At 42.1% G+C, this 23288-nt stretch overlaps 1 protein-coding gene across 43 annotated transcripts in view; it reads right to left on the bottom strand.

Moving 5' to 3' along the window:
• MAP2 (microtubule associated protein 2) overlaps window positions 1–23288 on the bottom strand; it is a 237265-nt gene that overhangs the window by 208244 nt on the left and 5733 nt on the right. For 29 of the 43 annotated variants that reach the window (XM_048310160.1, XM_048310170.1, XM_048310156.1 and 26 more), the window contains exon 2: window positions 2999–3083. The exons of 3 other annotated variants lie outside the window; for them this stretch is intronic. Coding sequence is in view for 9 of the 40 variants with exons in the window: in XM_048310151.1 (XP_048166108.1) it covers window positions 2999–3083; window positions 22335–22394 (145 nt within the window). In the remaining 31 variants the exon portion in view is untranslated. Of the gene's footprint in view, window positions 1–2998; window positions 3084–10433; window positions 10446–22334; window positions 22410–23288 lie in introns of those variants that run through there. 11 more of the 43 variants (XM_048310151.1, XM_048310179.1, XM_048310152.1 and 8 more) reach the window with 3 other exon arrangements.

Below are 23288 nucleotides of genomic sequence, written 5' to 3'. Positions count from 1 at the left end.
CTACAACTCCAGCTTAGAGCTAAATCTTACTAGGAAATAGCACAGTGGCTCCCAATGACACATTATACCACTGTTACGGCATTTCCCAGAAATGCAGTGGCACATGTGGAGTTCATGTCTATCCACCGCTGCTTGCTGTGACAGACTGTATTTCTCACACAAAAAGGAGCAATCATTTGAACTCTCAGTGATCAGACTCCCTACCAAGAAGAAAACATACTAAAACTTCACTGAATGACTCAGAAAACTGAGCCTGAGTGAAAGAGAAAACCCTCACTAGCTTCTGAAAACAAACTTGAGTCTCTGTGCAGCAAAAGTGTCTCAATGGCTGGAGAGGTTGGTGTAGTGGAGGGGTTTCCAGCCACTGGGAGCTGGCAGAAGGGGGTTTTACCCCTCGCATGCCGACACAAAGAAGCCCGGAGGTCAACACTGAAACCCCTCTGGAAGGCAGCACTCAGTGCCCAACACAAAATGAAAATGGGTTAGAGCTCCTCACCCAAAAGGGGCTGTATCTTCCTGTTGCTTTTAAGCAGGCACGCAGGCAAAGGCAAAGAAGTAAAGAGAGGGAACTCTGCGTATGTGTTCCACGCAGGCTTATTCCCCATGAAAAGACAGGGACAAAGAGGCCAATTGCTGGGAGGGTCCAGGGATCTTACACTGGGTACAGAATAGTTGGGGAAAGGGATCTCAGCCAATGGGATACAGACAAGCAGGTGGGATTGACAGGAAGGGAACCAATGGGAACAACACATAGGAGGGACTCAGGGAAGGATCCAATGGGGCGTCAAGGAACAAGGAACTTTCTAGAACTAATACATATAAAGAAGGAAGATGAATATACATAACTTCATACATAAAACAAGACGACAAAATATTAACCCATCAGGGGAAAACATGCAAAAGGCAAAACAAGGGAATCATGGGTTCTCCCCATGACTGCAAAGTTACATGCTAAACTTGGGTTGATAACCACCACAGCTGGTTGTCTGAGTTCTCCTCAGGACAAAGAGTAGCTGCAGCCACCTGCACCGCTACAGTCTAGTGTCATGCAATCCATTTAGTTAAATAAAATTCTGTAAAAGGAACACATTTTAGATATTTATGATCCCTCATCTGAAGTGACTGGAATCCTCTAAAAATAAAGGATGTAATTAAGCAGCCAGGATATCTTTAAGCAAATCACTGTCATCTTTTGGTCAGAGAGTGAAATCTAAGAACTCCATCTAATTCTATCAGACTTTTCAGGACAACCACTCAAACCTGCACACACAAACTATGCAGCTGCTGCCAGCAAGCATCTCATCTCCGGCATAGATGCAAGTCAAGGCTAAATCTGCAAAGACCTAGTAACAAGAGAGGGTACAAAACTACAGGAAAAATTCCTAACCTGCCAGCAAGAAATTAAATGACCCATCCAGTTATAAATTACCACAGGTCTATAGCAGCAGAGAACGCCCTTGATTGTCACATGGCCCATGTAATCCTAGCCAGCAAGGGCAAAGCCCTGAAAGTACTCTGTCTACAAAACAAAGGAACACATCTTCCTGCAATTATAGGTTGGACCAAACGATTTTGTTTTCAATTCACCCACTCATCCCCACCAGTTTCTCCAAGTCTTTTAAACTCCCTTCCCAAGATGTCACAAAACTGCAAAGGGACCAAGCATTAGCTAAGGTGTCCACTTGCAGGTGCTACTGCCTACAAAAGAAAATGCATTGGTAGCTCTCCAGTTACTACTCCCCAGTCACCATAAACACACTATCTCCTACTGGGGCTGCCTCCCCACAAGCTGTCAATCCAGCTATTTACAGGAATTTGTTGAACCAAGCTAAGGTAGCACAGTTACTCAGATCACCAGACTGGGAGAGAGCCTGCAGCACAGTTGTCTCAGCCAGGAACGGGCATCAGTGGCTGAAGCAGTAACCTCTGCCACAAGCACAAGAGCTCCAAGAAGTGGACAAACAAAAAAATATTATTTTGGGAGGTATTACCGCACTGCCTATCTGCAATAGCTTTCCCTAGGCCTCACTCACTGTGCTGCTTCACCCAACCCTCATGCAAATAGCCTGCATGAAATTCCATGATGGTGCAATCCAGCTGCTGAGAGACAGAAAGCTGGGTAACAAGATCCATTATCCACACAGCTGGCCTCTTCAGTGGTAGCATCAGCAAAGATGCAAAGGTCTGAATGGTCACACGCCTCAAATGGAAACATATGCTCGCCCTCCAGGAATTGATTCAGTTATTGACGGAAAAATATTTGTGCATGAATTCATTAAATGCTATTTCTCCATCTTTGAGGCCTGATGAATAATGCAAACAAGGATTCACAACTTATTCAAAAACAGCAAAACAAACACTAAGATCTGTTATTTAGAGAGGATTGTTTCAGCAACTCCACCCCAAAGTGCTAGGCTGGAGTCTCCAGGTCTGCCTCTCCATAGGGCAGTATCTCAAGTGTTGCACTGAAGCTGCATGTTTACTACTCCTGTTCCTCTGTGCTTCTAAGACTATTCATTCAGCTTCCAGAACAGGACAAAAATTCATTTTCAAAACAGAGACACGTAAACTAACTCTTCATATTAAATTCTTTTTTTTTTTTTTTCCCTTCAGGAAACTGTGCATGCAGTATGCCAGACACTATTGCTAATTTGCCAAATAAATTCACTCAAAGAGAGAATTATTGCAAAGCAGACTGGAATGACTTCCTGAAAATCACTTGGGTTTCATGCAAGGCATTGGTTCTACTGAAGGCAAAGGAAGAAGGGGGAATGGAAGGCATGCAGAAACACAATGGAGTCACGGCTTCCCAGAGCAATCCACTCCTTTTTAAAGCACTCCAGTGGAACCAGAATGGCTCTTTCCAGAGCACACTGCAGGGATCACGATCTGTATCCATAAACATGCATCCATATGGCACTGTCGCAGCATGCTGTGTGATGAAGAAGCTAGCCCTCACTAACAGCCATGGCATGCAGGGACACAACCTTAAACATACCTGTGTCTCTAGAGGGGAAGACAGATGCGTGCCAGGACTTACCAACACGACCCAGGAGCCTCACTTCCCAGCACTTCCAGCAGAGCTAGAATTTGGAGACACACAGATTGTTTGCAACTACAGGAAGGCTAAGCATGCTTTATGAAAACAACAACAACAAAACAAAACAGGCATTTTAAAAAGTAAAATTTCAAGTGGCAACAGCAAAACTGAATTTCACCTTTTGAGATGGCAGTTCTCACCACAGAGATCCAACCCCAGATGACAGACTGCTAGGAATTTTTTTATCTGATATAATCTAAATATAACAATTTTTTTTTTGTTATGATATGGTTAAAGAAATCTACTCAGGGGAATATATCTGAAGCCAACTTTCAATAGGCAAATTTTTCTTTTTTCTTTAATTGCCAAGTTACTATTATCCTGTAATCCCTAAAGATACTAAAAGCCCTTATGATGGAAACACAGTCTTAACCACCAAAAAAAAGAATTCTGATACTTGAGCACACTCAGTTTTTTTGGTTGACACCAGATGTCAAAGTAGTTGTAATTCCTGATTTTCTAAAGTTGCGTATCCTTTGTCAGAAAAACTACTTGTCTCCAAGAACAAAACAAAAGCTCCTGTGTTAGCTGGTCTTCATCACTACAGCCACCTGATCCAGGAGACAAACCATGACTTTTCTGGTTTTAGACACTGAATCAAATTTATTAAAAAGAACTCCATTTAGAGCAGCAAAACCCATTTCTACAGAATGCTTATTTTCATGGTGATAGCAGAGATGAGAACTGGGGGTGAAAAAAGAGAAGGAGTCATTGCAAGCTCATTAGATAACGTGAACATAATGAAAATACACTGAAGATAAATTTAATGAGCATTAGGAAAAGTAAACTGAGCAACAAGTTCATATGTTCTCTTTCTCTCAAAACAAAAACTTAACTATGACCACTAAAGCCTTTTTCCTCATTCCATCTCATGAGCTGAAATAATTACACACTTTTTGAAGAGGAACGTTGTTCCTGTACTCAAGACCTAAGAGTTTTTATCTTCTTTGGTCTTACTTAAACTGCATGGAGGGACTGAGGACATCAACATCAAGGCCAAAGTCCTCTGGCACAACTGGGAGGAGGACAACAGGTTCCTCAGCCAGGTGGCACCTGGGCAGCCTGAATGTCTACCTCAAACAGCTCCATGCAGTCACCTACCCAGACACTGAGCTGCTCAGAAAGGGAACATTTGACTTAGATTACATATGAGGGAACAAATTGCATGGGCAGTAGCCAGCCGCCATGAGCTGCACATGATTTAATGGGCCTGTGTAAAAAGAAATTCAGGACTTGTATGCATCCCAATTCCCACTACATTTCACTCAGATCCTTTTGAAAATACCAGCCTTATAGGTTTTGGCCCCTACATCCACACCTGCAAGCATGTGGAATGCAACAGATCACTTCAGAGAAGAGCCAAACACTTGTACTCATTTTCTTTGAGGATCTAGATTTTTCAGACTAGCAGGAAAGATGCCATGCTCTAAAGCTGTTCTACAATCTGAACTATACAAACTGTTGTTGACATCAGAGATCCAATGAACTTGGAGACGTATCACCTTATGATATGACATATCACAAAAGAGTAGAAATTTTTGGTTTGAAAGACAAGTAACATTAACAAAAATATCTCCTGCAGCATTAATTATAATGAGAAGAACAAAGAAGAGCATGTTGGAAACTGGGAGCAAGCCACATTATCTATGAGGCACCGTGTCAGCACAGTAGTTTTACTCCATAGTGAGTGCTGAGGAGTTTTGGGCCCATCTGCCCCTGACAGAGGTTCAAAAAAGTAAAGTCAAGTCATTACATATCAGTACATCATAGAAAGCTGCTAAAGAAATGCACAAAAGGTGCTTGCTACTCTCGGAAGGAAGCTGAGAGTCTCAGCTGTACCTCTGTTCCAATCAGCCACTCCATGAACTTTTCTCACAAGAGAATGTTTTCTGAAAAAATAAATACATCCTTTGATTAAGTAAATTGTGAGGACTTAATCTGCAATTCCACAATCGCCAAGGGACTCATGGACCAATCTCTTTGGTGTTTCATCTACAGTAATTTAATAACTTACATTTTAAGACCAACGGCTTACAATGAAGATACCAAGACAAATCTTGACTATATTATTCACCCTAGTGCCACTAACTGAAAGGCACTACTAGGCCAATTTAAGCAAACAAGACCTAGAAGTCCCAATACCTGCTTCAATGATTAGTACAACAGGCTGGTTTTGCTGCTGGGATCAACAGCTCCATAGCTAACAGCTTCCACCAGCAAGCAGGTTCAGGTCAGGCTTGCGAAAAGAGGCAAAACCAAGTATGTTCCTCCATTCACATTCCAATTTGCTAAAAGTCACTACACAATTTAAATCCCTGCTCTTACAGAGACATGCAATATAAGGTGAGCCTCACGGATTCCCACATTTCTGCTATTCTAAACACTGTGTCCTCCGCTCCATTTGGGGCTAGATTTTTTAGTTTGTTTTCTTCCAATATCTCCTTCCTTTGATTGCTTGGAACTGAGTTGGTCATTACTATTTCAAATAATGTTGCCCCAGCTCTGCAGCATCTCAGAGCACTGAACAGCAAAGCACTCTTTTAATGTAGAGTGCACTTGATAACAAGATTAATAAAAACTACACAGCATCTTTAGAGGGCCATCTTATATCAGCCTAGCAAGAGGACCAGAATGGAGAGCAACCAAACAGTTCTATGAGTCCTGGCAGTTCTAAGCCTCTTCTCCTATGAATCAAAGTGAACAGCCATAGACAGTCTCTACTTCCAGGCCACACTGTGCACTGCCAAATATTTAAAAAGTCACTGTCCTCTTTTAAAGAATTCAAAATTATCTGAACATTACTTACACATCTGTCATAATTAATTTTCTACACATAGAATCTCTTGATAAAAAGAATCTTCTTTAGATTTGGTTACCTAAATAAAACATTATGTTGGGCAGATCAATATACTGTTGTAAAGCAAATGGTTTATGTAGGCTGGTGACAAGCATCCCTCACCATATAAGGCGTAAATATAAGTGTGAAAATTAATTTCTCTCCAACCACTACAAGAAATAAGGTTTTATCAAGGATGAAAAAAGCAGCATAACTGCTAAAAACTTTTGAGATTTGCCTCTGTGGAAAATTATGGATGTTTGTGCTAATTTTCAAGTTTTCTACCTATAGATCATTAAATATAAGGCAAAAAATATTTAGTTTACAGGTGAAAGGGTGCAACTTCAATGCTTTGATGCAGATACCTGAGCACTCTTTTCACAGCAACTGTGAGTATGAGTAATTCAGCTGGAAATTGTGAGAAAGTGATGAACGACTTGTAGAGTTCTCCAACTGGTTTTCTATGCATATGCTCCAGTTGATAAAATACAACTTATGTAACTAGGACAAGGCAATTGAGCAATAAAGACAGCACAGGAAATGCCATTTCTGCCGTTAACCAAAATACTTATGTGGCATTTACATTCTCAGAGAACCACTGGGAAAGTCTGTTCCTTTTTTTCTTCCTTTCTTGAGAACAGAAGCACAAGTGTTTATAAAGTCAGTAACACCTGTTGGGGAAGATGAAACAGGAAAGCCTTGGAAATATGATTGCCTGACAAAAGATTTTGGGAATATGAAAACTACAGGCAACATCGAAATGAAAGCCACTTTTGAAATACCAGGTCTTAGTTACTGAACAACTAGAAAACAACGGTATGGCCGACTGAAGTAATCCCCTCTTGATGGAACAATACCCTCTGCTTGCAAACAGGTCCAAGGGTCAGAGCAGACCCTACTAGCTCAGCAGAAGGGGTCCAAAGAGTAGTTTTTAGAAGTTAAGATGTAACACTCTATGGTAATATAAGAACTCTTATAGGCTGTATGTAAATGCTATAGGATTTGTATCTTGTATTAGATTGGTTAGTGACAATTAGAATATTCAGTGCAGAAGATGATTTATTGTATTGTAACCAGGACTTCAGACATTCTCATTCTCATTCTCACTCTCTCTCTTCTACTCATTCACATTCTCATTCTCTCTCTTCCACTTCTACTCTTGCTCCTACTCTCTCTCTCTCTCTCTCTCACCCGTTCACTCTCTTGCTCTCTTGGGCCTGCTCAGAGCTGAGTCTACCAGCTCTGAGCAGTGCCCCAATACCCACGCCCTTTACAATAAACCGACTGTGTCCCAAGACCTGCCTATAGAGATCTCTCGTCTCCATCCGTCACCGTCTACGTCCGGCCGTCCCGACTGGACCCCAGAACCCCCGTAACCTACAAACACCTCCTTTTTTTCTCCACCCACATGGATTTGGCAGCATATCCCAGTATTTTGTGATGTCATCTTTGAAAAACCTGCATTGCATTGCTCAAGCCCTCAAGAAAACCAAAATAATTGAATTACACGCTGATTTGAGACCTGCCCTTTTCTCCTCTATGTGCCCTGCACTCAAAGAGACTTGGTTCCCCCCCTGAACCTGGCCCCAATTCAGCTGCTGATTGGAGCTGGCTTATGGGATTAATATTCATGATACAAACTAATGAACATTTATGAATCAGAAGTCTGTACAGGCACCTGGACAGTGCACGGTGTTACCACCAATGCATGTGGGAACAGCATTAGGGCTTTAAGAACCTGCACCAAAATAATACTCTTGAGATCAAAACCATGAAGGAAATAACAAATCACCCAGACATCTTTGGAGGACAGAGGGACTATGAAGCGCTGTTTCTTCTAAAAGGCAGCACTCCCCTGCCTGCCCACACTAGTTCAGGAGGCAGGGCACAGGAGGTGGCTGCCACTTCTATAAGCATTCACTGGCAACTGTCAGTCCAACCAAAGGGACAAAGACGCACACAACAAAGACACACAACCACCTACTTCAGACATAACACTGGAGTCTAGGACCACAGAACACAGACAAAATGCTCAGTTCAAGCATTCCTTTCCTCTGTAGATCCCTTGGCATCAACATAGTTCTCCCTTCATATTTAGGAGCCAGTTTCAGAGCAGACTGAAACCTGCCTTTTTTATAATATACCTAAAATTTTGAAATTTATACCCACAGATTCTCTCCTAACAGAGGCTGTTCTGAGCAAAGGATGAGTTTTGCCCCAAAGGCTTGACAGCTCTGACGACAGTGCCACAGCAGGGTATGCACTGTTTAAAGAGCAGGAAAGGGAATAACCACACTTCAGGTGCTAACCGTGCAACAGTCAACAAGCACAGACTCCTTGTTATCCCTAATGAACAGGCTGGGACCTCACAGGCATGCACTGATGCCACAAGATATCTGCTTTTTGCTAAAGGAGAATGGCCTCAACCAAAACTGGAAAAAAAACACCCAAAACCAGATTTTGTCTTTGACTGGAAAATGCCAAAATGAAACTTCGATACAGTAACTAAAAAATCCCTAACGTCTAACAATTCGTAATTCAGGCACAGATTTCACTTATACCTAAAAAGTAAATACTGATTGGTGGTGTTTAAGCAGGTGACCTTCCAGTAGCACATCAAGATTTATAAAGCATGCTAGCTGTTTTACTGGAAAATAACTCTCAAAGTAAGATTTCCGGAGATTACAGTCCAGGCTTAACTGTTGTCCTATCAAGTCTGTAGAATACCATACAAAGAAAGAGTGAATAGAAACGTTGGTTACCTTTGAAACACTGCAGTTTCAGACCCAGCACAAACTAATCTCTCTCTCTCTGCTCCTTGAATGAGTATGGGGAATTACAAGGTAGAATTGGGTTGTGAGCTGTAAAACCTGCCAGCAGAGGCACACGGCAGAACAAAGGAGCACATGGCGGTACGGAGAGGCTTGTCTCCACCGGACCCTGGGGGGAGGAAGTGAAACACGGCAGACCCCTACGGAGAGGAGCCTGCCGGGAGCTGACAGATGAGTGAACAGCGAGTGATCACCCCATAGAAGGACATTGAGAAAGTGTTGCTGATGTGGCAACATGGGATAGGTCACGCCATATAAGGAAATACTGTGCCTTGGAAAAGTGTATAAAACCAACTCACTCCTTTGAATAAGTGATTCAGATTCCTTGCCGGTCTGGGTCTGTTATTCAATCGCTGACAAATTAGTACAGAACAAAACTCACATGAATGCTCACCTGCATGCATATTCACAGATCTATGTGTTTAGATTAATTTGCCAACTTATGTTCATGGTCCAAACAGGTAGGATGTCTCCCTCATCCTTCCCAAAAGTCACCATACAATACATGAAATAATGTACAAGTGACACTGAAGGATCTGCACTTTCTTCCTTTAAAAAAAACATCTAAAGCTGGCAGGCCACTGATTTTGTTATCGGTTACACTTGCTCTGCAAGGAATCCCTTCATAAATCCCAATACATCAGTAATTAAGCCATAATTTTTAGCAAGGTCTCTATGCTGCTCACTTGTAGGACAGTCTAGAAAATTACAGAAAGAACATTAACAATCATATCCAAGTTACTACTGTCCTTCTCACAAGCTTTGTAGAGAATAAATGAAAGCTATTGGTTTGTTACCAAATGGGTGCTGCACTAACTTTACCAACTGAATATAAAGCAGCCTTTAATTCTTATGAGGATTTTAGGTAAAGAATGTCTCAGTAGGAGACAACAACTTCCCACAATATTTAACCTGCCTTTGGAAACTCTTTCAATGGAAGATGATAATACATGTTTCTTTTCAGTGAATCAAACAGGCTCTAGATTACACATCACCATTTTCTATCCTTTATTCCTGCTCTCCTATTGAATTCATAGTGAAATCCCAGACTCGATCTGCTATCCAGGGCCCTTGGTAAAATCGTGCATGACAGCTCCCTTCCTTAAGGAGAGTAAAGCTGGCCATCATGAAGAAGGGGCAGTCAATAACTAACTCATGTAAGCACAAGTTAACTATTGGGAGACAGCAAATGTTAGTTCAGACAGAAGATGTTAATTACAAAGCCTGAGAAGCCGAATTCACCCTAATCTTGTCAAGATAGAGGGGACAAGGATCATCTCAGAGACTGTTGAATCATTCCTCAAAGGACTACACATGCCCAGGGAGAAAGGTGAAAAGTTCATGAGAGGATGACTACTGGTCTTCATCAGAAAAGACCCCCGAGGATGAGGAGAGGTCTTCCTCAGCGCGACCACCAGGAAACACAGCGCATGCGTGACCCGTATGCTAATGACCCGAGAAATAATTTGTATAACCACACCTGTCCCAAGGAATGTGATGAATATTCATAACTTAACCCTTAATACTGTGTTGTAGGGAGCACCGATGTGTGTGTTTGGAGGAGCGATCCCCACACACCCGGCGCGCCGAATAAAGCAAATACTCACTTCTCTGACTGTCTCTGAAGTGTCTCCTGGCCCGGTTGTGGCATGATTCAATCAAGAACCTGAGCCTCACAACCAGACCTGACATCAGCCTCTCCTGCAACAGGAAGTAGAACACAGAACCTTCCCCTTCACAGAACAAGAAACAAAACCTATTTATTCCATCTAAGGTTCTCACAGTTATGATTCATGCAACCAAGCAACTGAGGGAAAAGGACTAAGGGGCATACTTATCAATATATACTGTAGAAATCATCTCAGCTTGGCAAGTAGGGCAAAACAGGAATCTAATAAGATTATTTAATAGTTCTTTTCTTGTCAGATGATCATAAAGATTGTTATAATATGAATGTTCATATTTCAAAAGACATGTACAGGTTATTCTATCATTCTTTACATTTTAGAGTTTTCTACTGAACTGAGATTACATATACTTTATGACACACCATATTTCTCACAGACTATCCACAGATGTTCTTTACAATTTGTTTCCTCGGCATAGCACTACATTATTCTTATTGTGTAAGTCATTGCTGTCGTATGAAAAGCTTCCTATTTATAGTTTTTCTGTATGTGCAGGAGCTATAGCCCTGGCATGTGAATGTAGTATGCAGAAGGGTTTAGTCATTCATGCACATCAGTGCTGAACTGAAATGATTGCAAAACTGAATGATGTAGTGTTGACTGCTGGTAAAACATATTTCACTTGAAAACTGTCCAGGTGACAGCTCTCATGTATTGGCTGTCACATCCCTACTGTTGACACTGTTTCTGTTTAACACAGTCCAAGTATTAGACTCCAGTAGTATTTGTATATTAAGTTCCATTCAGCTCAGTGGAGTCATATATGTGCACACATAGACATGCACATGTATAAACAGTTTTATGAGTAAGGATGTACAATGAAAAGTTTACTGAAAATCAATAAAAGGATCAATGTATGGAATATCCTTGGGGAACTTCACAGCAATGCAAATCAGTTCTGTAAGAAAATTTTAATATCCATAGCACTTTGGGGGGGAAAAAAACTTCCTGAAGAATTTTTCTAATTAAAAAAATGGCATTACGAAGCAGGACTAATTCTCTAGTAAATAACTGAGTTAGTTTTAAAGTTTCACAGAAATGCAGTAATTCTCTACAAAATCGTCAGATTCAGGATTGGACACTTGTAGAAAATCATCTTTATTTTAGTCTCTTCCCCAAATGGAAAAAAAAAAATTAAATCCCTGAGTCATAGCTCAAGATTCACAAATACAGGACTTAAAGTAGACCATTATATGACTCCAGGAAACTGCAGTATCTATTTGCTTAGAATAAGTGTCAGCATTAGCCCAGCCAAGCATTTTCCAGTATATCAAACGACATTTTATGAAGATGCACTTTTCCAGCTGACTAACAGCATGATTTCACCAGTTGTCACCATAAAAAATCTACATGGCAAAACCAAAATTGAACAACAGTTTTTTCAGTATGGAAAAAGGAAAACAAACATCTGCTTTGCTTTTTGCCTCCCTAGTTAATATATTAAGCTAGACAATGTGAAAAAGCACTATTTTAAAGCACTGCTATAATATGATTTAGTCTCTGAGCCATCAAAGTAAACATCAATGTACAGGACCATGATTAAATCACACACAACACCCCTTCATAACACTTTTAAAAAGCTAGGCTGAAAGAGGCCTTTTTCTCGATTGAAAAAGTATGCTAGCCTTAGCCATAAAACTCAAGACCATTTAAGACCTCTTTAGACCATGAATGTCTGTATGACATATCTCAGTAAGTACTTCATGACATTCCCTACAAAAGTAATATTGTAAACAATAATTACTACTATTAATTGGTTATAAATCTGAAGTCTTGAAACTATTTTGTCATTAACATACCCTACACTACACCACAACTCTGGGGGAAAAAAGATAAGAAAGGAAAAATAAAAAGAAGCCTAAAGTTGTCAGACATATACAGAGAGCCTAAGCACCTCTACAGGGACATTTTACAGACCTTTACAACATTCTCAATAGCTGATTTAGTGTGAAAGCAGGTGCCAAAACCCCAACACCGAAGAATAACACCACAGTCGCTCAGCTTCCAGCTGGGAGTGAGTCCCAGCCTGCTTCCCCAGGCCCATTCCAACCAAAACTCTCCCTATTGCTTCATACATGCTCAGGCCTCCAGGAAGTTCCACACAGCGTTAGAACTAACTCCAGCTCCCTGACAAAAATGAGGTTATTGTGCCTGTGTTACCACTTTCAATGTTTGCAAAATATGCTTCTTTCAAGGACTAACCCAAGCTCAGCAGAGACAAAGACTCCTAGCTAAGGCAAGCCACCTTGCAACCCAATTCACAGAGGTCTTTAGCACTTTGGCAGGCCCATGGCAGCCCCTGCCAAGGCAAGATATCCCAGGACTTTTCCATTTCAACTCTGCAAAATGCCACACAAAATACAGAAAGATCCATACCAGAACCTTCTGCTCATTTTAATACCAATGCATTACTGGAGCAGTAATTCTGTACATTTAGAAGTCATCAGATTTACACACTGTTAGCAGCAGGACTGCTGGGGAAAAAGAACTCATGTTCTGTTTTTTGTCCCAACTTTGGAGAGCACCAAAAAAATATGCTAATTGTTAATCATCTCCTCCCTCATTCGCTGCTCAAACACTGAAGAAACCTGCACACACCCAAAACTAAAGCTGCCTGCACCAGACATTGTCTAAAGGAAGTACCCTAATTACACCTATTTTAGGATTTACATTTTAATTTCAACTTCAAGACAGGGGGGGCTCTTCTCAAGGGAATACCAAGAGCTGCATAGTAAATCCCTCAGGCACATCTCCCCTGCTTTTCTTTCCAAGCTGCTGCTGTGCGGTTTTCACTGGTTGAAGACACCATCAATGCACAGCAAAAGAACATTTTTGCCTCTCTGGGTAGCAAACTATTAGTGTAAGGACTGCCTAACCTGGGACAGTAGCTTTCAAGAACTGCGAAGATTTATTTTTCCTCTCCTGAGGGTAAAATAAATGCCATATAACCTTTCAGATTCAGAGAGACTAGAAAATAAAAATACTGAACAACTTGATCCACCCTTTCAAGACAGTTGTTCCACATTTATGTGGCTGCCCCATATCATATGGTAGAGTATCATTGGCTTGTTTTTAATAAAACACAAACACTTCAATTGCATAATGGTAGATTGTCTTTAACAAGGATCTCAGCTGTAGAACCAACCCCACAGGATGTAGACGTAAAAACTGAAGCAATACATAAAACAAGGTTTTTTAGGTGGATTCCTCAGAACTCACTGCATTAAATTCATAATAGGCTTTGATATCAATGCTAACAAGTAATTAAATTAGTGTTCCAATTGTAAGTGTTTTCAAGTTGTGCTTACCAACATTTTAATATGAAATTGACAAGATACACTCTCTGCAAAGAAGCTGCTCAAAAGAATATACAGGATTAAAGCCAGCAATGCTCTTATTATTTCGTCAACATAATGAGAATGAAAGTAATTAACAACCAATTCAAGCTTCCTGAAGATGCTCCAAAGTGTTTGTAAGGACGGCATTCTGCATTTACACAGCCCCTGGACTAGCAAAGTCTCTTTGGCATGTATTATTCTCCCAAGGTAGCTAAAGACCTTTCAAGGCATGGCAATGAGCAGGTAAGCACTACAAGGTGGTATCAATCAGTCCTGGATTCAGCAAGAACCAGGAGATCTGAGCCACTGATTCACAGAGCAGCTCCCTCAAGAAAAGGCATCTCCCAATGCAGCTGTGAGACAGCCAAAACATACCCACACACCTCAGTACTGCCACACCTCTTTTACCTGCTGGAGAAAGCAGATGAGTATTGAGGATGTAGGAGGGAGACCAGTTTCTTCTTGCTCACTTCTGTGCAACCACACAGGGTCAGCCTGAATTCCTGACCACCCACATGCCACCAACGGCTGCCAATTGGTCAACAACACAAAAAATGTTATGTACTGTTCTGCCCAGATCTCTATTTGCCTATAATATTCTCACAACTCACCTGAAAACTTAAAAACCTTGAGCCTGCCCTTTTTGGACTACAGGCACTTTGATGGGGAAACACAGAACAAAATTAAATGTAGGTAAAACATAAGTGTAATATACTGAGCCAGGCTTATACAAATCACAGTGCAAACCACACAGTTCTACTAATAGTCTAAATAACCCTTATCTGTTGAACACATGAATATTCAGAGGGAAGTACATAATGCCAGCTGCCCTCAGGAAGTAAAATAATGTCAGTTCCACATTACTGCCATTGCTCACAGCTCTGCCATCTCTAGCCCACCTGCCACCACCCTGGGTGGCTTTGTGCCTCTGACTGGAGTGCATGGGCTACTTTGTTGGTCACCTAGAAAATACCACCCCAGTATTTGAGCCCTAACATTTCAAGTAGCTCTAATTCAGTTTTCAGCTCAGTTCTTTGTCCTCTAAAAATAACTCATGTTTAATTGCAACTGGCTACAATTTTCTAATTCTTTGTGACCCCAAACCTCTAAATCTATTACCCAGAGACAGACAAAATAATGCTTAATGAAGGTGTGGGTACAATGCAGCATGCTAAGGGCCATCTGGTTGCCAGGTGTTTCCTGGCTTAGCTTTTCCTCACAATACACATCACTCCTCCTCCCCTAATTCCAAGGAAGGCAATTTCTACCTCAGGAAAGTCCTTCATTAAAGACACACACAAGGGCTTTATTGCAAGCTAGTCAGCTGCAGCACAGCAAAGTTCAGAGCCCACAGCAGAAAGCCCAGAAGGGCTGTTTATTACCATACGTATCTCCCTGTGACTATCACCAAAAGCCTGTGCCAAGACTATTTCTGACTGTTAACAGGAAGTGCAAAATTTTCACTGTGACCCTATGCTTTGTGTCCTTCACAATTTAAAAAAAATTAAATTCCAAGGTAAGAGTAGTTTTAATAATAGTACCATTTATATAGAAAGCAGGTGGTTTAAAATGTACTAAGCAAGACTGACAACCACTGTAATTTGATTTCTTTCAGGGAGCAACGCAACCTATCAGTGTGGTTTGATCCTGTGAACGTTATTTTCAAAATGGAGCATTTAACTTCCTTAAAATCCTTGTCTTTAAGACAAGTAAAAGCTTTCCAGCTCCCAGACACACATTCCTGCCCCTCCCCTTCATCAGTGCTCTAGAACAATTTAGAGAGCTGGACTGGTAGAAATTAAGTCATTTAATAGCATTAAATGCACTAGCATTGCCCCAGCTCAATTTACTGAGCCAGCTTCCCACAAGGTCAGGCAAGGACCAGGCATCATGGGAGCAAACAGGCACAAGACCCCCACAGAACCAGCTAGGATAAGCCCTGGCTGCCAAGAGACCACATCCCAGACTACTGAACAGGAAGGCTTCTCCTGGTTCCCACTATCGTGCTAAGATTTAGTTTGCATAAAGCTTCTCACATTTCAGGCTAAAGCCAGAAAACATTTACTTGGGTACTTGCAGTAGTCAGTTCTCATGAATGTTTCAGACTGGTTATGTATGGGTACCAGGGTCAGTGGACATGCATAGAAAAATTGTGTCAGTATTTCTCGAACATGACAGGGAAAACTCATTTTTACAGCAAAGACAAAAGCCCTCATGACTCCTTCCAGTGTATGGAAAAGGGGTCTGTGCTGGGGAACTCTAGAGAGTCAGGATGCTCCTGCTGTGCTTGGGAATTAGCAGGTTACAAAATGAAAACAGCTGCTGTTCAGAGACACACTGGCAAAAAGGCCTACTCTGCCCAGCAGCCAGGAATCTGCTTTGCTGGTCCTGGGCACCCAAGTACCCTGAAGAGCCACTGCCCCAGCAGTCCTTGGTGTTGGGGAAGATGAAACAGGAAAGCCTTATAAATATGATTGCCTGACAAAAGATTTTGGGAATATGAAAACTATAAGCGACATCGAGATGAAAGCCACCAAGTCTTAGTTACTGAACAACTGGAAGACAATGGTATGGCCGACTGAAGGTAATCCCCTCTTGATTGAACAATACCCTCTGCTTGCAGGCAGGTCCAAGGGTCAGAGCAGACCCTACTAGCTCAGCAGAAGGGGTCCAAAGAGTAGTTTTTAGAAGTTAAGATGTAACACTCTATGGTAATATAAGAACTCTTATAGGCTGTATGTAAATGCTATAGGATTTGTATCTTGTATTAGATTGGTTAGTGACAATTAGAATATTCAGTACAGAAGATGATTTATTGTATTGTAACCAGGACTTCAGACACTCTCACTACTACTTCTTCACTCTCATTCCTCTCTCTCTCTCTCTCTCTTTACTTACCCGCTTACTCTCTTGCTCTCCTGGGCCTGCTCCGAGCTGAGTCTGGCAGCTCTAAGCAGTGCCCCAATACCCACGCCCTTTGCAATAAACCGCATGTTCCAAGATCTGACTTCAGAGATCTCTCGTCTCCGTCCGTCCCGACCGTCCGACCCACCCAAGCTCCCGCACTTGGCACAGTCTATAGGCACACTAGGCCTTCACTGCCTATGGGGATATGACAGGCCCTGATCAATCTATTGGTAGATACAGAGAGGATCATTTTGCAAAGGGAACGCTAAAATTTGCCCAGAAAATTGCAACACAAATAATTTCCAAGCGAAGAAGACCTTTTCTGGTTCTACTGTGGATCAAGATCTAAGCAAAAAGGACAAGCTAAAGCCAAAATCAACAGTGCACCTGCGATGGACATGCCAGAGCCTCTCACCACTATCCCAGAGCCCCACCAAGCTCATATGCACTGTTCATCTCAGTTGTCTTGCCCATAATCCCAAGCTCCTCAGAAAACAAGCAACATCTCATTTCAAAACAAAATCCAGCAGAAGAATATCACATGTTCTTTTTCCATGGTTTCATCTATACAGCAGGTTTTGTAGTTATGTGGAGCTCTGCCCAGGGCTATGTTTCAATACAAAATGAGTGATTAATCTGAAAGGTAACAAACTGAAAGAGATAAATGCAGCCAGACCTACCTTGGGTGTTGCTGCCTGCTCTGAGCCTCCCCTCCCAAAGACACATGCTCCTGCCCATGTGCTCTGAGCTCCTTTGTTCTAAGGGAGGGCAAAAAAACCAAATGTAACTCAAACTCTTTAGCAGTGTCTGATTGGCCGGTCACCCTGGATCCGCCCCCAGTCCTCCCCTTTCCCCTTCTCCGAATAAAAGATGCTCGAGGGGAGGCTCCGCTCTCTCTCAGCTCAGCTATCTTCCTGTGAACATCTCTTGTTGTCTGTCTCATTTGAAAGCTTCCAACTGCAGGAAATTGAGCGAGCAGGGAGCTATATTTCTCCCTCTTTGCTTCTGCTGATGGTATTTGCTTTGCAGCTGATACAGGTACCGATTTTAGAGCTACTAAAGTGCTAGATCGCCCGTGCTACCTCTCAAGGCTGCTCGAGGCTTTCTAAGGCATTGAAATACAAGCGCTAGCCGGTATAAAGCCGAAAACATACCTTCCACAGTTGGGAAAGGAAATTGTCCAGCATCAGTGCCAGTTGTGAAGGATTTTCAAGTTCAGCTATGAAGTAAATCCATCACGGAAAGGGAAATATTAACAAGTGACTAGAGATGTAGTACCTTTTTTTCTTGAGGCACACTTGCTAGAACAGATAGTTCATTTTACTATCTGTATATTTAGTATCTTTTTAAATGCAAGTTTCTGCTAGAAATTATTTTCACAAGCTTCAAAACATTCTTCAAAGAGCTACTCATCTGCTTAGTGACACAGACATGGGGAAGGGCTTCTTTATTAATCTAGGAGGATTACACTTCAATCTAGATCAAGCTTTGCCTGCAGGTAAGAGCAGTAGGGCAAATAAATATACCAGATTTTCCAACTGCAAAGTCATGAGAGGAACAGAATCCTGAAGAAAATTAAGTTGTGCTTGGATGGGGAAAAGAGGTGAATATAAGGAGATAGCCACTTCTTTTTTATCTGTTGTTCAATAGCTGCTGGAACAGGCAAATTCTATTCCTACTGACCTGTCAGCTCTGAAACCTACCTCTAACAGCTGAAACAAGTCCCCATAGCTAGTTTTTCATAGTGAAAATATACATGTCTCTGACCTCTTTTTTGCTGCCTTTTTAGTGTGCCCACAGATCACTTTCTCACTGGAGGAAAGCTCATTTTTCACTGACCTTCCCTCTCCTTTAGGCAAACAATAAAAAGACACCAAAACATTGCTACAGAAAACAAACACACAGTACAGGTAAAATATTCATTCTCTCTCCCATCCCAGGATTAAGACAAATCAGTTATTCAGCTGCACACTGGAATAAGCAGTGTCATTGAGACTGATCTTGCAATAACTTAAAATGCAGAAGAAAATTCTGTCCTGCTCAGAAAAAAAAATTTACAGCTTCTATCAGTATATAAAACAAACTAGAAACAAAAACAACTCAAATCTTCCAAGTAACTGAAACTTCAGTATTTAAATTCACATGAGTTTGGCAGAGCAGTAAGGGCAAACCACCTGGTGCCGACCACGGAGGTATTTCAGAGTAACGCCCCATAATCCCAAATCTGCAATACAATGTCTGCAAGGAAGTACTTCTTTCTGACCCCAGTAGTAAACATGGCTTCATGTCCTGAAGTATGGAATACATTAGTTTTGCCCAATATTTTTTCCAAGAATTTATTCCCTCCTCCTGCTTGTAATAGGTGGTAGAAGAATTCAGTCCTAAAATACTTAATTCAAAGTGTAAACAAGTTACTTTAAGTACAGCTTGCACATTCACCAAGTTGCTCTGTCCCCATCACTGGAATAAAACAGAAAATTCATGACCCCACACAAAAAAAAGAGTAACTGCCTTAAAACAGCACTTTTGTCTGCTGGTTCAGAGAGGTACATGCCTTCCACCAATTAAATATTGTCGTTGTCAGCATCTTTTTAAAAATAAATTAATTACAGTCAAGGACGACTATCTCATAAATAGCAGTGTACAAATCCCATTTGTGCTAAAAAACAAAAAGTAGAATCAAAGATTTCAAAGCATTGAATAAGGGCATTGTTTCAGCAGATACTGCTTACTTACTGGAAGTGTCACAAAGCCTGAGCTTACAATACAGGGTTCAAAGACAACTTGGTCCAGATGAATCAAAGGACAGAAGTCCCCATAATTATAGCTACTCAGTGTACGTCGAGCAACACTGGCAGCACTTTCACAAGTCAGCACCCACCCAAAGGTCAGTCTCTAAACAGACTCATGGTCTGCAGGGTGGCTGGTGGGAAAGGCCTTATTGACTGTGCCTATGGTAATTGAATGTGCCTATTGGTAATTACAGGTAATGATGCAGGTCAGTGCTGGCATCCTGATACCATTACTATCTAAATAAACACACATTCCAGCATCTAAAGTATCAATATCATAAATATGGTAAAATGAGAATTGTGTTCCTAACTTCCAAGTGCCTGTAACTATCAATTAAAGCTTTGCAACAAATTATTAATTCCATTTATTGCTAAGAGTGATGCTGCAAGTGTACAGTGGACCAAAACAACTGAAGGGGAAAAAAAGCCTACGTGAATTCATGTTTTTTTGCTCAGAGAAGAGTATTAGAGGTCATTCTAAGTGCATGCAGTTTGACTTTTTTTTTTTCCAAATGCATTCCACAAAAAATGTCCTCAACTATTCATATTGAAAGGTACATTTAGAAGAATTTTTAATACTGCATTCAAAATTCTGCTAATGTTTTAAGCAACTCTAGTAGCACATCATTAAAAATTATCTAAACTAAAAGACCTTAAGTATTATCTATAAATCACTGCTGCTAATTCTGGCAAACTGTGGAGTATAAAATTATATATATTAATTTGCAAGAATACAAAATGCCTTTTATTAAAAGTTTAGACAAAATTATTATATGCTGTAACAGACAGTACTGGGTAATAAGAAATGCTTATTCAATATTCGGCTAAGTTTTATTGAGAAGCACAACCAGCTCTCTACAGCCTGAAAAGCTTAACTTTATAGAACAGCATGGAATGAAAGCTCTTATTTACCACACTCTATCCTTTGCTCTTCGGAATGAATCAGGCTATTAAGCATTCCCCCTACACACACAGGGGTTTGTTTGCTTTTCTTTTCTTTTTTCTTTTTTTTATTACTCTTGTGGGAGGTTAGGATTGTTTCTTTTTTCTTTATTTCTCTCAGGGAATTTTGTCCCATTTGTTGCCTACGAGCTGGTAACAACCGGTACTTAAGAGGCAAAAGAAGTGGCCAAGGTGGGGGGAAGGGTGCAGATGGCTGCTCTCGTAGCTGGGGCATTTTTCTCTTGGGAAAGGCAAAGATACAGCGAAATTTTGGCTGGGAGGTCAAGGGCTGGGCTCGGCTCCTCTCTCGTTCTCGGAGCAGACGGAATGGTCGAGTTGCTGCTACCTCAGGAAGAATTCACTGCCACCGCAGAGTCCAGCCCAGCACTGCTTCTTCTTTACCGTGGGTGAGCCTCTGCTCCTAAGAGCAGCCAGTGAACTGGGACCTTAGTAACACCCGATCACACTGGAAAGGACCCTCTCCATCTACTTGGGTGCCTCAGGGGAAAAACTTGGGACCTTGATCCCCAACCCCTTTCCCGTTCCCAAAGGGTGTGTCTCCCAGCTGCGTGCTGCAGCTGCTAGGGAGAAGCCCGGCTGCCACTGCCCAGCTCCTCTGTTTTCTGCCTCTGCCTTGGGGCTTCTTTGTTACACTTTAACCCAGCATCCTGTGCCTGCTGGGATACCCTGCGGCTGCTGCTGTGGCTGCGGAGTTTTCTGCTACATTTTGTTTGCCACTCTGGGGTGTGTCCGCCTCTGCCGTTCCAGCTGCTGCTCCAAGGTTCCCGCTACAGCCCATTCTGCCATCCTGAGGGGCATCGAGATCGGCTGCTCCTGTGGGTTTGTAAAGGGAGCCCCTTTTCCATCCCTCCTGCCGGCTCGCCCGCCATCACCCACATGATGAGAGAGAGGCGCTCGTGCCACAGCGCCCCCTGCAGGCACGGGGGAACCATTGCACCCCCCCCGCCCGGCCGGGAGCCACCAGCGCCCCCACCGGCTGTGACCAGAACTGCACCCAAGGGCAAGGTGCCTGACAGCCAAGAGAGGCTGGCACTGGGTTTGTGGGTTTGTTTGTTGTCGCTGCTGTTGTGGTTGTTTGTCTGCCTTGTTATACATCCATACACACACATATATACTTATATACATATACATACATACATATATATACACACACACACATACTAGTAAAGAACTGTTACTCCTTTTCCCATATCTTTGGCTGAAAGCCCTGTAATTTCAAAGTTACAAAAATTTGGAAGGAAGGGGGTCACACTTTCTATTCCAAGGGAGGTCCCAGCCTTCCTAGGCAGACACCTGTCTTTCAAACCAAGACAACTCTCTCACAAATTTGCCAACTTTCCTTTTACTACTTCAAGAAATACATATATTTTATCTCCCTAAAACAAAAGAAATACACAGTTTCCTTCCGCCTGATTTATATGTTTCTTCATCATTTTCCTGGGAGAGATTTTCTTTATAGGACATCAAATCAATCATGTTGCAGAAGACAGAGGATGGGCACATCCTTCTAGACACACTTAGCCACAACCCTGACTACCTAGGTCTGCCCTGGGCTCCTGGCACTGACCTCCACGTGTGTTCTGAGTATGCTGACAGCCTGTCAAGAGCAATCTTTGGCCCTAACACTGCCTTTACTGAATCAGTGCAAATTAAGAACTCTAATACAAATCTGGAGGACCTGACACTCTTATTTCAGAAATCTCCCTCCCATTCTTGTGGCTACCTCCCTGCACTAGTATTTTGTAATACATGGGCAGGAGAGCACTGAAGGAGGATAGGGTATCCAAACAGCTTAGGGCCATCACATCTGCCTTCATCTCTGATGCCCTCCCACCCCAAGCTATAGGTTGACAAGAAGGATGGGCTATGAATTACTGACCATCCAGACCACTTGAGCAAGGTCTGTTCTCATTCTCCTTTGCAAATCATCCAGCTCCATCCCTGCATGTCTCCTTTTTGAGCCCTTGGGGTTTTTTTCTCAGCCTCCTTGAACAATCTTCTAATTGCTGAGGGAAATAAAAGCTAGTATTAGTTTCAGCATACTCAAGGGAAGCAGACAAATGCCTACACGCATGACTAGAGTCTTGCTGCAAACAGGCAGGGCAGCCTGCCTGCCCAGCACACCCTGTAACACAGCCTGCATGAGGAGCAGCCCAACACCTGAAAGCACATCAGGCACCAGTAGCCAGGGATTTATCAGCAGCAGTCACCCTGCACACGAACATACAGCTGCTGTTCGTCAAGCCACAGTCACAGTACATCAAACAAAAGGAGAAGCTTTGCTGTCTGAGTGATACCACGTGGTCAGAAGAGGAAGGGATGCCCAGGCACACCTTACCACATCACATGGAAGCAGCGGCAAGAATCAGGCAGGAGCATTAAAAGACTGTGGGGTCTCTTTGTCCAACAATCAGCCAGGAGACAGTAAAAGCATGTTAACATTATCAAGTGTTAGCAGTAGGAACTGGCACAGCCTTGGGTCTGGCTAAAGTCCCCATGAGGGGATCAGATCTTTCTGCTTAGACCTGGTGGTCACAGAAGGGCTGCTATGGAAAACAGAGTAAGTTGGCACGTGAAGACTTGGTTAGCTAAAACAAGCTGACCAGATTTCCAGCTAACCATAATTCCAATCCACACTTGAACCCTCCTTAAAGTCAAAGGGTTTTGAACACACACTTTCAGCCCATTTCACAGCAGACATAGAAAAAATGGTTTCTTCACAGTCCCTCAGACTCTGAGCCTTCCCAGACATAAGAATGTCCTTGCACTAATTGTCTGGCACCTTCCAATTGCACTTGCTGCACAAGCTATTCAGATACCTTCTACACAAAGT

The sequence above is a fragment of the Corvus hawaiiensis genome, chromosome 7 (genome assembly GCF_020740725.1).
Source record: "Corvus hawaiiensis isolate bCorHaw1 chromosome 7, bCorHaw1.pri.cur, whole genome shotgun sequence".
NCBI classification, from domain to species: Eukaryota; Metazoa; Chordata; class Aves; order Passeriformes; family Corvidae; genus Corvus; species Corvus hawaiiensis.
This window is presented reverse-complemented; position numbering and strand designations above follow the sequence as displayed.